General features: G+C 34.6%; 1 protein-coding gene and 1 long non-coding RNA gene across 8 annotated transcripts in view; one reads left to right on the top strand and one right to left on the bottom strand.

Moving 5' to 3' along the window:
* Positions 1 to 15,493, top strand: part of UBR3 (ubiquitin protein ligase E3 component n-recognin 3) — a 239,123-nt gene that overhangs the window by 186,324 nt on the left and 37,306 nt on the right. For all 6 annotated transcript variants that reach the window (XM_045066843.1, XM_045066849.1, XM_045066846.1 and 3 more), the window contains one exon: positions 2,002 to 2,105. In XM_045066843.1, the coding sequence (XP_044922778.1) occupies positions 2,002 to 2,105 (104 nt within the window). The remainder of the gene's footprint in view (positions 1 to 2,001; positions 2,106 to 15,493) is intronic.
* The window catches only part of LOC106004977, a 132,635-nt gene that overhangs the window by 98,411 nt on the left and 18,731 nt on the right, over positions 1 to 15,493 (bottom strand). The window lies entirely within an intron of this gene.

The following is a 15,493-nucleotide window of genomic DNA, read 5'->3' as shown; positions in this document are numbered from 1 at the left end:
GGTGAATAAGAGAAGGTAGGTTCAGGATATCCCCAAGATGCTGCCTTATTTATTCATTCTATTTTTAGTGTTGTATAGATTATATTGCATTCAGACATTGTGCTAAATGCTAGAGGGTATAATAAATGAACCACATCAAGACCAAGAACACAGAAGGGAGAGTAAATTGGTTATGGCTGGGGGCTACTCTATTGTGGGTATAGAGTAGAGCATGAGTTCAGTTTCAGGCATGCTCAGGTTGAGCTTCCTGTTAGATATACAAGTGGAGATAGTGAGTATTCAGATAGAGAGTGTAAGAGAATCATAGCAAAAGATGCAGACTTTGAAGTCATCAATGTATAGCTGGTGATTGGGTTAGGAAGTCTTTCAAAATGAGTGCTTTATATTAAAAGAGAGTGGGAATTGGAGCCTTGGGAAGCAGCACCATTTCTAGGTTAGTCAGAGGAAGAACTTGTCAAGAAAATGAAAGTAGAGTAATCAGAAAGTTAGAAGGGAACCTGAGAGAGTGTTTCACAAAAGCCAAGAGAATTTTCCAGACAAATATGTTCAACTGTATACAGAGTTAAAGGTCAATAAGATAATGATTGAAAAATATCCACTAGATTTTATAATATGAGGTCATTGTTGACCATGTGGAAAACCCTTTTTGGGGGGATTTAAATAGTAGATGAGTGAATGGTAGCCACTCCCCAATTTAAAAAAAAAAAAAGAACTTTGGGCTTATAAAAAAGAGAGACTGGAGAGACAAATAGTAGGTTTCATAGCATTAATAGAAAGTTAGCTTTGGAGAGAGAGACAAGTTAATTTAAGGGATATTGGTAGAGAATGTAGACATTTAAAGAGCTGTCTTCCCCTGGCACTTAAAAACTTCAGAACAGCAGGCACTGGTTTACTCATCAGTGTGTCTAGTGCCTGACATGTAGGAAGTATTTGGTCAATGATGGAGCCTAACAAAAGAGTTGAACAGTTTTTGTAAATCTAGTCTGCATTATAGTTTCATATTTAGTCAGTTCTAGAAGCATAAGATTTGTTTTTGTTTTCTGACATTAAAAATTAAACCTATGATTAAAAAATCTTTCCTTCTACAGGGTTTTAAAAATTCTTATAGATCTAGAATGAGATCTGCTTTGGAATATATTCTGTGTTTCTCTTAGTACTCCACATTCCTACGATTTACTACTTTGTCTTTTATAGTGTGTTTTAAGTTCTGCTTTGGCTATCATTATCTTTTTTTGGAAACTTTGAAAATTTTAAAGATTTTTTGAATTTTTATGATAGTCATAAAATTGAAACAACTTGTTAACAAAATATATAAATCATGCCTTTTCTGTATAACTTGTTTTTGAATTGTACCTGTTCTTTTTTAATAATGTGAACATTTACTCTGTAGTGCAAGGTTTGTGATGGCAAGTATCCTATATTCACTCCACTTATAGTGAAACTAATCTTCTAAAGTTCCATTTAATCCTTCATTTAATTTCTGTAATTTAAGAAATTAAAAAAAATTCATATCAAGTTAATGTATCCCAGTTGTTTACTTAAGTAAGATCTAATAAATTTTCCATGTAATTTTTTCATATTAGGCAGAGTCAAGGGAATATATGGATGTAAAGATTATATATATATATATATTTTTTTTTTTAAGATTTTATTTATTTATTTGACAGAGATCACAAGTAAGCATAGAGGCAGGCAGAGAGAGAGAGAGAGAGAGGAGGAAGCAGGCTCCCTGCTGAGCAGAGTGCCCGATGCGGGACTCGATCCCAGGACCCTGAGATCATGACCTGAGCCGAAGGCAGCGGCTTAACCCACTGAGCCACCCAGGTGCCCTGTAAAGATTATATTTTTAAATAAAAAAATATGGCCCCTAACTTTTCCTTTTGAGAATTCTCAGTTGTTTATGAAAGTTTGATTTCTGTTCCATAGACATACATGGGAAATATAAAATGAATTAGAAAAGATATGCAATATTGTCTAAAGTGATAATGCATTTTTCTTTAGGCAGGGAAATGAAGAACAACAGCCTGAGGTTCCAGTTCTTTATCATGATGTTACATCCCTTTTGCTCATCCAGATCTTAATGATGCCGCAACCCTTACGAAAAGGTATGTGTTTATAATTCTGCTTCTTAGCCATATAGTAAACATAATACTCTAAAAATTATGGGGACAAATATTAATTCTGTTGGTAATGTGAGGTCAAGGAGTTTTTTATTTTTTTATTAGTAGTAAATCATATATATCTAAAAGAAGAGGACAGTAAAATAAAGGTATTTTTTTTTTCCTTATGGGTCTGTTCTTTTAAGGTTTTTATTCAATAATAAGGTAAAGATGAGGGAAAATCACTCTGAAAACTTTTGTTTTAAAAAGATTTAAAGTGATAATTCAAAAATTTGAAAAAAAGAGCAAATTGTCAGCCTTAATGCCTCTATCTACGTGCATAAATATTTTATATAGTAGTAATCATAGGGTTATTCAAGTGTGATACCCCATAATTTTTAATTAATGTTAATGTACTATCTTGATATTAACAGCATTAATACTGTGATAACAATAACATTAATATTATATTAATAATGTTTTAATTATTGTTCCATAGTCTTTGTAGTTTTCATTTAAAGACATTTAAAATATTCTACTAAATAATTAACCATTCCCTTTTGATAAAGAGCTTTTTTCTTGTGTTATTATGAGTTACATGAAAGAACATCTATAGGTGTATAAAGGCCTTGTTACTGGGGAAGATACTTTTTGTGTGTACTTCAACTTGATCTTTTCATATAATTTTTTACCTAAGGGTGTGAAGTGATCATTTATTCTAAAGATAAGCAAATTTGTATTTTATGCAAATTGTGATACTGAGGAGTTAAATGTCATTAATAAATAAGCATAACATTTTATGTTTGAACTGTAGTTTAGTATTTTATACTTAAATTTGGGGGTTTTAAAAAAATTTTTATTTTTATCACCTGGTGTTCATTAAGGCAAGTGCATGCCTTAACCCCCATCATGTATTTCACCCATCCCCCCAACCACCACCCTCTGGTAACCCTTAGTGTGTTCTATATAGTCAGGAGTCTGTTTATTGATTTGCCCCTCTCTCTCTCTTTTTTATCTCTTTGCTTATTTGTTTTGTTTCTTAAATTCTACATAAGAGTGAAATCATATGGTAATTTGTTTTTTTCTGACATATTTCACTGAACTTAATACTCTCTAACTCCATCCATGTCATTGTAAATGGCAAGATTTCATTCTTTTTATGGCTGAGTAAATCCAATAAATATGTACATGTGCTTATACTCACATGTTTATACACACACACACACATACACACACCACATCTTTATCCATTCATCAATCGATGTACATTTGGGTTGATTCCATATCTTGGCTATTATAAATAATGCTGTAAATATAGGGGTGCATATGTCCCTTTGAATTAGAATTTTGTATTCTTTGGGTAAATATCCAGTAGCTAGGTCACTGAGGATACCCCATTGAGGGTAGCTCTGTTTTTAAGTTTTTGAAGCACCTCCATACTGTTTTCCAGAGTGGCTGCACCAGTTTGCATTCCCACCAGCAGTGCAAGAGGTTTCCTTTTTCTCCACATTCTTGCCAACACTTGTGTCTTGCGTTTTTGGTGTTAACTATTCTTGCAGGTGTGAGGTAATACATCATTGTTTTGATTTGCGTTTCCTTGATGATAAGTGATACTGAGCATCTTTTCATGTTTCTGTTGGCTATCTGGAGGTCTTCTTTGGGAAAGTGCCTATTCATGTCTTCTTCCCATTTTTTTTTTTAAAGATTTTATTTATTTATTTGACATAGATTACAAGTAGGCAGAGAGGCAGGCAGAGAAAAAGGAGGGAAGCAGGCTCCCCACCAAGCAGAGAACCCAATGCAGGTCTCGATCCCAGGACCCTGGGACCATGACCTGAGCTGAAGGCAGAGGCTTTTAACCCACTGAGCCACCCAGGCACCCCATCTTCTTCCCATTTTTAATTGGATTGTTTTTTGGGTATTGAGTTGTATACGTTCTTTATAGGTTTTGGATACTGACCCTTTATCAGATATGTCATTTAAAATTATCTTCTCCCATTCTGTCCATTGTCTCTTAGTTTTTATTTTGAGGCAGTCCCAATAGTTTATTTTTGCTTTTCTTTACCTTGCCTCAGGAGACATATGTAGAAAGAAGTTACAATGGCGATATCAAAGAAGTTACTGCCTGTGTTTTTTCTAGGATTTTTATTGTTTCAGGTCTCACATTTAAGTTTTTAATCCATTTTGAATTTATTTTTGTATATGGTTTAAGGAAGTGGTCCAGTTTTATTCTTTTGCATGCTGCTATTAAGTTTTCCTAGCACCATTTGGATATCCCATCGGATATTCTTTTCTGCTTTGTCAAAGTTTAATTGACCATGTAGTTCTGGGTTTTCTTTTCTGTTCTACTGATCTGTTGTCTGTTTTTGTGCCAGTACCATACTGTTTTGATCACAACAGCTTAGTAATATAACTTGAAGTTCGGAATTGAGACATCTCCAGTTCTGCTTTTCATTTTCAAGGTTGATTCGGCTCTTTGGGGTCTTTTGTGGTTCCATGCAAATTTTAGGATTGTTTATTCTAGCTCTGTGAAAAAAGTTGTTGGTGTTTTGATAGGGATTACATTAAATATGTAGATTGCTTTGGGTAATATGGATAATTTAACAATATTTATTCTTCCAATCCATAAGCATGGAATGTTTTTCCATTTATTTGTGTCATCTTCACTTTCTTTAGTCAGTGTTTTAGTTTTCAGAGTACAGGTCTTTCATCTCTCTGGTTAGATTTATTCCTAGATATCTTATTATTTTTGGTGCAGTTGTAAATGGGATTGTTTTTTTAATTTCTCTTTCTGCTGCTTCATTATTGGTGTATAGAGATGCCACATAAAAAAGAAAAGAAATGCCAGATTTCTGAATGTTGATTTTGTACCCTGGGAGTTTACTGAATTCATTTATCAGTTCTAGCAGTTTTTTGGTGGAGTCTTTCAGGTTTTCTATACAATGTCATGTCATCTGCAAATAGTGAAAGTTTTATTTCTTCCTGAATTGGATGCTTTTTACTTCTTTTTGTTGTCTGATTGCTGTGTCTAGGACTTCTAGTACTGTGTTGAATAAAAGTGGTGAGAGTGGATATCCTTGTCTTGTCTTGACCTTAGGTGAAAGGCTGTCAGTTTTTCCCCATTGAGGATGATGTTAGCTATAGGTTTTTCATAAATGGCCTTTATTATGTTGAGTTATGTTCCCTCTAAACCTACTTTGTTGAGGGTTTCTATCATGAATGGACATTGTACTTTGACAGATGCTTTTTCTGTACCTATTAAAATGATCATATGGTTCTTTGCTTTCTTTTATTATTATGATAAATCGTAATGATTGATTTGCTAATATTGAACTACCCTTGCAAACCAGCAGTATATCCCACTTGATGGTGGTAAATGATTTTTTTAATGCATTGTTGGATTTGATTTCCTGCTGATTTGTTGAAGATTTTTGCATCTATATTCATCAGAGACATTGGCTTTTAATTCTTCTTTTGTGTGTGTGGTGTTTTTATCATTTTTTTCTATCAGGGTAATGCTGGCCTCATAGCACAAATTTAGAAGTACTCTCTTTTTCTATTTTTTGGAATATTTGAGAAGAATGGGTATTAATTCTTTAAATGTTTGGTAGAATTTGCCTATGAAGCCATCTGGTCCTGGGCTTTTGTTGATTGTGAGTGTTTTGATTACTGATTCAATTTTTTGCTGGTAATCAGTCTGTTCAAACAGAAGTTTCTTCCTTTTTCAGTTTTTGTAGTTTATATATTTCTAGGATTTATCCATTCCTTCTAGGTTGTCCAATTTAGTTGGCATATAGCTTTTCTTTTCTTTTTAAAGATTTTATTTATTTGACAGAGAGAGACAGTAAGAGAGGGAACACAAAGGGGCGGGGATTGTGTAGGAGAGGAAGAAGCAGGCTTCCCGCTGAGCAGGGAGGCCAATGTGGGACTCAGGACCCTAGGACCATGACCTGACCCGAAGTCAGACACTTAACGACTGCACCACCCAGGCACCCCAGCATATAGCTTTTCATAATATTCTCTTATAATTTTATTTCTGTGATGTTGGTTCTTTGTGATTCTATTTAGTTGAAGGCTTTCTCTTTTATTCTTGATAAGTCTGGCTAGGGGTTAATCAATTTTGTTGAGTTTTTTTCTCAGTGAACTAGTTTCTGTCTTCATTGATCTGTTCTATTGGTTTTATTTTTTTAGTTTCTGTATCATTTATTTCTGCTCTAATCTTTATTGTCTTCTTCCTTTTGCTTGTTTTAAGTTTGTTTGTTGTTTTTCTAGCTTTTTTAGGTGTAAGGTTAGGTTTTTTGAGATTTTTTCTTGCTTCTTGAGGTAAGCCTGTATTGCTCCAAACTTCCCTCTTAGAAATGCTTTTGCCGCATCCCAAAGGTCTTGAACCATTCATTTTCATTTGTTTCCATGTACTTTTTTTTTTTTTTAAGATTTTTATTTATTTGAGAGAAAGCGATGGAGTGCACAAGCAAGGGGTAAGAAGCAGGCTCCCTGCTGAGCAGGGAACCCAACACCGGGCCTGATTCCAGGAACCCAGAATCACGACCTGAGCCAAAGGCAGTTGCCCATCTGACTGAGTCACCAAAGCATCCCTGTTTCCATTTACTTTTTAATTTCATCTTTTATTTCCTGGTTGATGCATTCAGTGTTTAGGAACATGTTATTTTAACCTCCATCTATTTGTGGTCTTTCCAGATATTTTCTTGTGTCTGACTTACAGTTTCATATTTTCTTGTGGTTGTAGTCAGAAAAGATGCATGCTGTTACTTTGATCTTTTTGAATTTGTTGAGGCTTGTTTTATGGCCTGATATATGATCAGTTCTGGAGAATATCCCATGTGTACTTGAATATTATTCTGTTGTTTTGGGATGAAATTATTTGAGTGCATCTGTTAAATCTATCTGATAATTTTGGATTGTTTTTAAATATAAAATTCATAAAACATAAAATTCACAGGGCCTGTGAGTGGCTCAGTTGATTAAGTTGCCAACTTTTAATTTCAACTCAGGTTATAATCTCAGCGCCCTAGGATTGAGCCCCGCATTGGGCTCCGTGCTTAGTGTCAAGTCTGCTTGAGATTCTCCTTGAGTGCCTCTCCCCTACTTCATGTGTGTGCTCTCTCTCTAAAATAAATAATTATATTATTTAAAAGAAAACCATAAAAGTCACCTTTTTAAAAATTTAAAATGTATAGTTCAGTACATTCATATGTTATGTGACCATCACCATTATCTAGCTCCAGAACATTTTCATTAGCCCAGCATTAAGCAATCACTCCCATTTTCTTCTTTCCCCAACTCCTAGAAGCCACTAATCTGCTTCCTTACTCTATGGATTTGCCTGTAGTAGATATTTCATATTAATAAAATTATACAGTATATGGCTTTTTGTGTTTGTCTGCTTTCAGTTAATGTTTTCAAGGTTCTTCCATGTTGTAATATGTATTGTACTTCATTTCTCTTCATGGCTGAGTAATATTTCATTGTAGGACTATGCCACATTTTTTTCATCCAGTCATCATTTGATAGACATTGTGATTGTTTGTACAATTTGGCTCTTGTGAGTAGTGCTACTGTGATATTTGTTTACAGATTTTTGTTGGACTAGCTGTCCTGAGTTGTTCTGTACATAGCTAAAAGTGGGTTTGCAGGGTCATGGTCATTTTATGTTTAACTTCTTGAAGAACTGCCAAATTTCAGATATTTTTGAATGTTACTTATTTGGGGGTTGGCTATGTATATGAATTTCATTACTTATTTTGTGCTTGTTAAATAGACTTATTGAATTTCATCTCTTTGCAGAATTAGTTATAAGCTGTTTAGGGGTGTGTGTGTGTGTGTGTGTATTACTTCAGTTAGTTTTCCTTATTTTAGGGAACTAGTTGCTTTGGAGTTATGTTGGTTTTCCCTGATTAGAAGACCTGGTCTTCTAATTATACCAGTAGTATCACATTTTAGAATTTAAACAATTTTACTTTGTTTATTAAAGTCTTCAAAATAGTTAGATATTTACTTATTTAATTAATTGTATTTAAGTATACATTTTACATATATGCATAATTATGACATAAATCTGAAAAGCTAAAATGAAGGAAGCTTGATATATAGAAATAGACTTCTTTCTATAATTAATACTTATCTGAAGAGAAAAATAGTTCAGTTGATTATAAAGGACCTATTGTATTAGTGTCTGAGAGCTGTAACTGGTGCATCTCCCTTATCATGAGATGACAACTGTTGACACTAGCCTTTAATAGAAGGAGAAGTTAATACCAGAAGAAGACCTAATATGTTGAATTAATTGAACATAGTAAATTAAATTCATTAGAAATGCATTCTAAAATTATTTACTAAAATATGAGTCAAGAAAATTGATCTTAATTTAATAATGGCTAACTGAATAGAATAGATCTAGAGAAACATCCATATAAATATTTATAATACTGTTTGTAACTGTACCTTAAAGTAATATCATTAAAGAAGTGTTGTTTAGGGGATAAATTTAATCAACAATTGTTTATATAGTAGTTAGTTGTAAAAGTCATTGCCTGATTCAATTCAGTAAATATATTTTTTAATTAAAACAAGTTTTTTTAGATTATTTATTAGAGAGAGAGAGAGTACAAGCAGGGAGAGCAGCAGACAGAGAGGGAGGGAAAAGCGGGCTCTCCGCTGAGCATGGAGCCCTACACAGGACTGGATTCTAGGACCCTGGGATCACGACCTGAGCCAAAGGCTTCAGAAGCTCAATCAACTGAGCCACCTAGGTGTACCTCAAGAAATATTTAATGAGTACCTGCTATGTGCCAGGTTGCTATGCCTCTTTGCTAGATGCTGATGATGCAAAGATGAATAAAACATGGACTTTATCTTTGGGGAACCACAGAGCTAAGTATATAAGAGTCATTAACTTCAGTTAGAATTGCTTTAAAAAAATCTGTGACTGGATCAAGAAGATGTGGTATATATACACAATGGAATACTATGCAGCCATCAAAAGAAATGAAATCTTGCCATTTGCAACAACGTGGATGGAACTAGAGCGTATCATGCTTAGCGAAATAAGTCAAGCAGAGAAAGACAACTATCATATGATCTCCCTGATATGAGGAAGTGGTGATACAACATGGAGGCTTAAGTGGGTAGAAGAAGAATAAATGAAACAAGATGGGATTGGGAGGGAGACAAACCATAAGTGACTCTTAATCTCACAAAACAAACTGAGGGTTGCCGGGGGGAGGGGGTTTGGGAGAAGGGGGTGGGATTATGGACATTGGGGAGGGTATGTGATTTGGTGAGTGCTGTGAAGTGTGTAAACCTGTTGATTCACAGACCTGTACCCCTGGGGATAAAAATATATGTTTATCAAAAATAAAAAATTAAAAAAAAAAAAATCTGTGACTTAGGGGTACCTGGGTGGCTCAGTTGGTTAACCAACTGCCTTCGGCTCAGGTCATGATCCCAGAGTCCTGGGATCGAGTCCTGTACTGGGCTCCCAGCTCCACAGGAAGTCAGCTTCTCCCTCTGACCTTCTCCTCACTCATGCTCTCTCTCACTGTCTCTCTATCAAATAAATAAATAAAATCTTTTAAAAAGTCTATGATTTATATTTTTTAAAACTTCATAAGAATTCAATATTGGATTATCTATTTTTATAAAACAGCTTCAAAGATACTGTATTGTGTGATAGTTATGCTCACTGTCATTGTAGTCATAAATTCCTCTTAGAATTTGGGGCAGGGGATGCCTGGGTGACTCAGTGGGTTAAAGCCTCTGCCTTCAGCTCGGGTCATGATCCCAGGGTTCTGGGATCGAGCCCCTCATCAGGCTCTCTGCTCAGTGGGGAACCTGCTTCCTCCTCTCTCTCTCTCTCTCTCTCTCTGTCTGCCTCTCTGCCTACTGGTGATCTCTATCTGTCAAATAAATAAATAAAATCTTAAAAAAAAAAAGAATTTGAGGCCAGAAAAAATTTGCCACTCTTTATTAGATTTTTTTTAGTTTGTCACACATTGAGAACTAAGTAGAAACCTTTATGTATTAGCAGATAGAGATCTTTATGTAATTACTAGGGAGTTTGGAGCTTAATTTTAATAAGTTACTTGAATTTTTCTCAGACAGCTTTTTTTTTTTTTTTTAAGAAGGTGGGAAGTTGTAGAATAGAATAATTGGAGTTGTTAATATAATTTTTCTTTTGTATTCCCTATTGACATTAGGGTTAATAGGCACTGGTCTTTATTGTATTTGTGTTTTTATTGTAATATGTATTCGTGTATCTATTTAGTTACTGGTTGTTATTAGAAGAGGAAGGGAAAGTGAAGGAAATAGTCTTTGCATGTAGCAGAATGTTAAATGCTCCCATGGTTTTAAAATAGGTGATGTAGAAATTACCTTAAGCTTTTTAGTGTTTAGCACTGTATTTAGGTTAAAGACCTTTTTTTTACACCAATTGTCTCATTAGAAGCTTCAGTTAGTATATTAAAGACACATGTTTATTTTCCTTTTATCTCTTTTCACATATTTTATTCATTATTATACCTGTCATATCCCTGGCCTCCAAAAATAAGCTTTAAAGTAATTTATGGTATGTCACTATTTTCAGGTATTCATGTTTTGTTTTTTATAACTCAGGCTTGGCTGTATAGAATAGAAAAGAAACCCCAGATCACACAGTATCTTAAGTAAGACAGATTTTTTATTTTTTTATGTAAGAAGTCTGAAGGTAGGCAGGTCAGGTCCTTCTACTTCACAGGCTGTGGTCCTATGATGTGGCTCTCATCTTCATGTTTCAAGGAAGTTGCAGGAGTTGTGGCCTTCATGTCTTGTTTATTAAGACAGTAGGATGGAGAGTTGAGAGAGGAAATTCGCTCTCTCTTTTAAGAAGTCCTCTTGGGGTTGGCACCTGGGTGGCTCAGCGGATTAAGCCTCTGCCTTCGGCTCAGGTCACGATCCCAGCATCCTGGGATCAAGTCCTGCATTGGGCTCTCTGCTCAGCAGGGAGCCTGCTTCCCATTCCCGCCCCTGCCTGCTTCTCTGCCTACTTGTGGTCTTTATCTGTCAAATAAATAAAAAAATCTTGAAAAAAAAAATATGTCTGAGTCTAAAAGAGCACTTAAGAAGTCCTCTTGGAAGTTCCACATAAAACTTATACTACACTTTACATACACTTCTCTTACCTCTGGGATTTAAAACATAAAATCATCATCCTTTTTAGGAAGGGTCACTTACTCAGATTTGGATCATGTCATTGTTCTTTCCCATGTCAATCTTTGAGGAGTATCATGATTCTGTTCAATCATGCTTATAGGATAGAGTTTCCAGGATTTAGTGGGACATCCTGTACTAGGGATCATAGAATATCTTCTACACCCAGCATCCAGAGATAGAAGATTACTTATTATTTCTCACTCACTTTAAGAAAGGAAATATTTCAGTCTTGCTTTGTCACAAACCAAGGCTTTATAAGAATAAACTGTTTATTTTAGAATATTTCAACCATATATAACAATAAAGAGCAGAGTTTAATGAAACTCTGTATACCCACCAATTATTACTCATTTTTTTTTAAGATTTTATTTATTTATTTGACAAAGATCACAAGTAGGCAGAGAGGCAGGCAGAGAGAGGAAGGGAAACAGGCTCCCCGCTGAGCAGAGAGCCCAATGCGGGGTTTGATCCCAGGACCCTGGGATCATGACCTGAGCCAAAGGCAGAGGCTGTAACCCACTGAGCCACCCAGGCCCCCTCAACTCATGTCTTATTTATACTCTCTCCTATTTTATTCTTCCTCCTACTCTGGGTTATTTCAAAGCAACTCCCAGACATCATATCATTTCATCTATATAGTCTTTAGTATATATCTCTAGAGGTAAAGATTTGTTCAGTAAACATAACCACAGTACTATGAACCTATTTTTTAATGAACAGTTTTGCTTTAATATCATTAGATACCAAGTCAGTGTTCATATTTCTGTAGTTGTTATAAATGGTTTCTTACAGTTGGTTTATTTGATTTGGGATCCAGACAAGGTCTATACCTTGGATTTGGTGGTGATTTCTCTTTCAAATCTATGGGTTTACCCTCTCCTTTTATATTTTATTTGTTGAAGAATCTGGATCTTTTGTCTGTACTTTACTATTTGCATCCCCATGGCATCCTTTAATATGTTCTATTCCCATGTGTTTCCTGCAAAGTGGCAGATAGATCTAAATACCTAGATTGCTTCTTATTTTTATTTTGGAAAAAACACCTCATGGATGGTGTAACATACTTTTCATCACAAGACAGATTCCAGGTGTCTCTCTTTTGTGACATTAGAGGCTATGGATGATTGCCTAGATTGTTCTGGGTTTTTTGTTTGTTTGTTTTTTTTAAATGTGTGTGTGTGTGTGTGTGTGTGTGTTTCTTTTAAAGATTTTATTTTAAGCTAATCTCTATACCCGGCATGGAACTGACAATCCTGAGATCAAGAGTCACATGCTGTACTGACTGAGCCAGCAAGGTATCCCTATGGAGTGTTTTTTTTTTTTTTTAAGCATCCTCCAGAGATGATTGCTTTTTTATTAGTATTATGAATGCATGGATTTTTAACAAAGTTGATGTCTTTTATTCCCGATGTAGAACACTAACTGTATAAACACTTGTGTTTGGTTTGTGTTGGCTTGTGTTCTGATGATGTGACTCCAGTAATCTTTGATAGTTTTTTCAGACCAAGGCTTTTTAATTTGTGATTTAGGAGTTCATTAGAAGGAATCCATCTCCTAAAATGATATAGGAAGTTTTTGTATGTGTATGTGCAGTTTTTTTTCCGAGAAGTTTCATAGCCTGTAACCAGGTTTTCAAAAGAATCTTGACCCCTAAAAATGAGTTAGCTATAAATTCTCCTGAGGACTCCTGGTTATATACAGTATAAGGAATAATAATAAGGAAATTGCTTATGTGTAGTTGGAGAATCAGAAGCAGATTATAGTGGGATGAGAAATGAGGGAGCAATGAGGAAACAGCAGAACTGTCAAGAATGAATGTGGGGAGAGAGCACAAGCTATATGTGGATATAGTCAAACGGGTTATTTTTGTTTGTTTTGTTAAGTTAGGAGAGTTTTGAGCATGTTTAAATGTTTGCCATTTCTCCATTATTTACTAACTCATGGTGGTACTTTTACCGTATTACCCTCTCCTGGTAGCCTTTCACTTAAATGGGTGGTTTTCCCTTTCCCATAATAATTCATATATAGTTCTGTTTTGACACTTGTCTCTTTGTCATAATGGTAGGTTTTCTTTTAATATCTCTGTTTCTAAATTATCAGTTCCTCCAGGACTTGTATCATTTTACATGTATCCCTAGTGACTACCTGCTACATAATATGCTCAGTAAATGATTATGGAATGGATATGTTAAATATCCAATTATCTTATTTTCTGGTAAATTGGTTATTTTCTTTTTGGGAATTCAAGAAAGCTATTGCTTTGGTTTGAAACTTTATATCTTATATTTTGATCATTTCTATATAATGTTCTGAGAATGTTGGCAGTTTATTAGACCCAAACCACAGTTGCCCTGAAGTATAGCCAAGGGAATAGCTTTAAGTACCTTATTAGATGTTAGATGGACTTGGAATCTTTTCTCAGTTCTATGTTGACTAACGTAAAGAAAGTCCTATTAAACTATTTGGGTTCTTCACTCATGAAAGAGAAAATGGAGTTGAGCTTATTACATAAAACTAGATTTTTTGAAGAGAGTCAGAGTTGTGTAGTTAGAAACTCAGATCATAAAAAGGAAGACCAAAAAGATTTGATGTTTGTATGGGTATGTGCAAAGAGCTTTATGAAGGTAGTGGAATAGTATATTTCTTTACAGAAATTTTTCATGATAATTTTAGGAAAACAATAAAATGTCTGATACCAACTTTAGATTATTTCCTTTTTACTTATATGATTTCCCCTTAGGGTTTTATTGTTTTACATATATTATACCTGTCCTAAAAGAAACTTGGAGCATTTTGTATTATCTTAACTCTAAAACAGTTTATGGGAAGGGAATTTTTGCAGGTATCTGAATCCTGTTTGTCTTCTTGTTTTATCATTTGCACTGAGCGGGATACCTACAGACTAGTAAATATCTCCCCAGAAGACTATAGGTTCCTTCAATTACTTTTACAAAACTCAACACAAATGCCATTGCATAGAGAAGGTACATCTTATATGAATGAATCCTTGTTTTGTTCCAAGTCCCTAAAAAACATTAATTTCATGTGGTAACCATTTAGTAAATATTTGTTAGATGAATGAGTGATTGTGAGAATCTAAGCATAAGCTGTAACTTTAAACTGACATAGGAAATACTTGGAAAATGATAATTAAGGCAGATAAAATGACCAAATTAGTACTTTGCTACATTGAAAAGCTAAGATGATGCATATGGTAGCTATTATTTTCCTAAAATATATTACTTCTTTTTAAGCGGGAAAAAAATTGTATGTGGTTTAAAATGAGAGGACGTCGTGTATGAGTATTATTTCTGAGCAGTATAAATGGCTTCCTTCATTTTGTTCTTAGTAGGCAAATTCTGTTGTGTTCATCATTCTATTTAGACATTCAATTAAGTCATGAAATATTCTTTTCTTGACTTTGATGAAACCATCATATTCTGGTTTTCCTCTTATCTCTTTTCCACTTATCTTTAACGTTCCTTTTCATTGACCTCTTCCTCTCACCATTCTTGGAGTTGTTCTTTGTTCCTGCCCCTTCTCAACTTTACCTTCTTTCCCATAACTTCAATTCACCTATTCTCTGATGATTCCCAAATCTCTCACTGCAGTTGACAACTCCCTGGTGAGCTCCAGATCCAGACTCCTGCACATACCTCAAGCTCAGCATATGTAACAATAATTCATTTTCTCCCCATTCAAACTTGCCCTCTTCCTCTGTTTTAGTCATTCAGTTTTAGTGCTACCTTTGTCTGCTCTTTGTTGTGCAGTGAGAGACTTCCATCATTCTCTACCAGAGGGCTACCAGATCTTGTTGTTTTTATCATTTAAATCTTTCTCTAATTCATTCTCTCTATCATCATTACTCTTCCTTAGTTCAGGTCACCTAATTTCTCATTTGTGGTACTTTTGCTATCTGTTAATAGGTTGTCTTGCCTGTAATTTTGTCTCATTTCAATCTTTTTCTCCTAAGAAATAGCAGTGAATATTTTAGATATTTTAGATGGGTCTTGTTTTTTATCCATTCTTTTTTTTTTTTTAATCCATTTTGATACCTTCTGTCTTTGTATGGAGCATCCTGTCCATTTACTTTCAGAGTGATTATTGATAGATATGAATTTAGTGCCATTGTATTACCTGCAAAGGTGGTGTTTTTGGAGATGTTCTCTATTCCTTTCTAGTCTTTG

The sequence above is a fragment of the Mustela putorius genome, unplaced genomic scaffold (genome assembly GCF_011764305.1).
Source record: "Mustela putorius furo isolate JIRA1106 unplaced genomic scaffold, ASM1176430v1.1 tig00003869_pilon_pilon_pilon, whole genome shotgun sequence".
In the NCBI taxonomy this organism is placed as follows: domain Eukaryota; kingdom Metazoa; phylum Chordata; class Mammalia; order Carnivora; family Mustelidae; genus Mustela; species Mustela putorius.
This window is presented reverse-complemented; position numbering and strand designations above follow the sequence as displayed.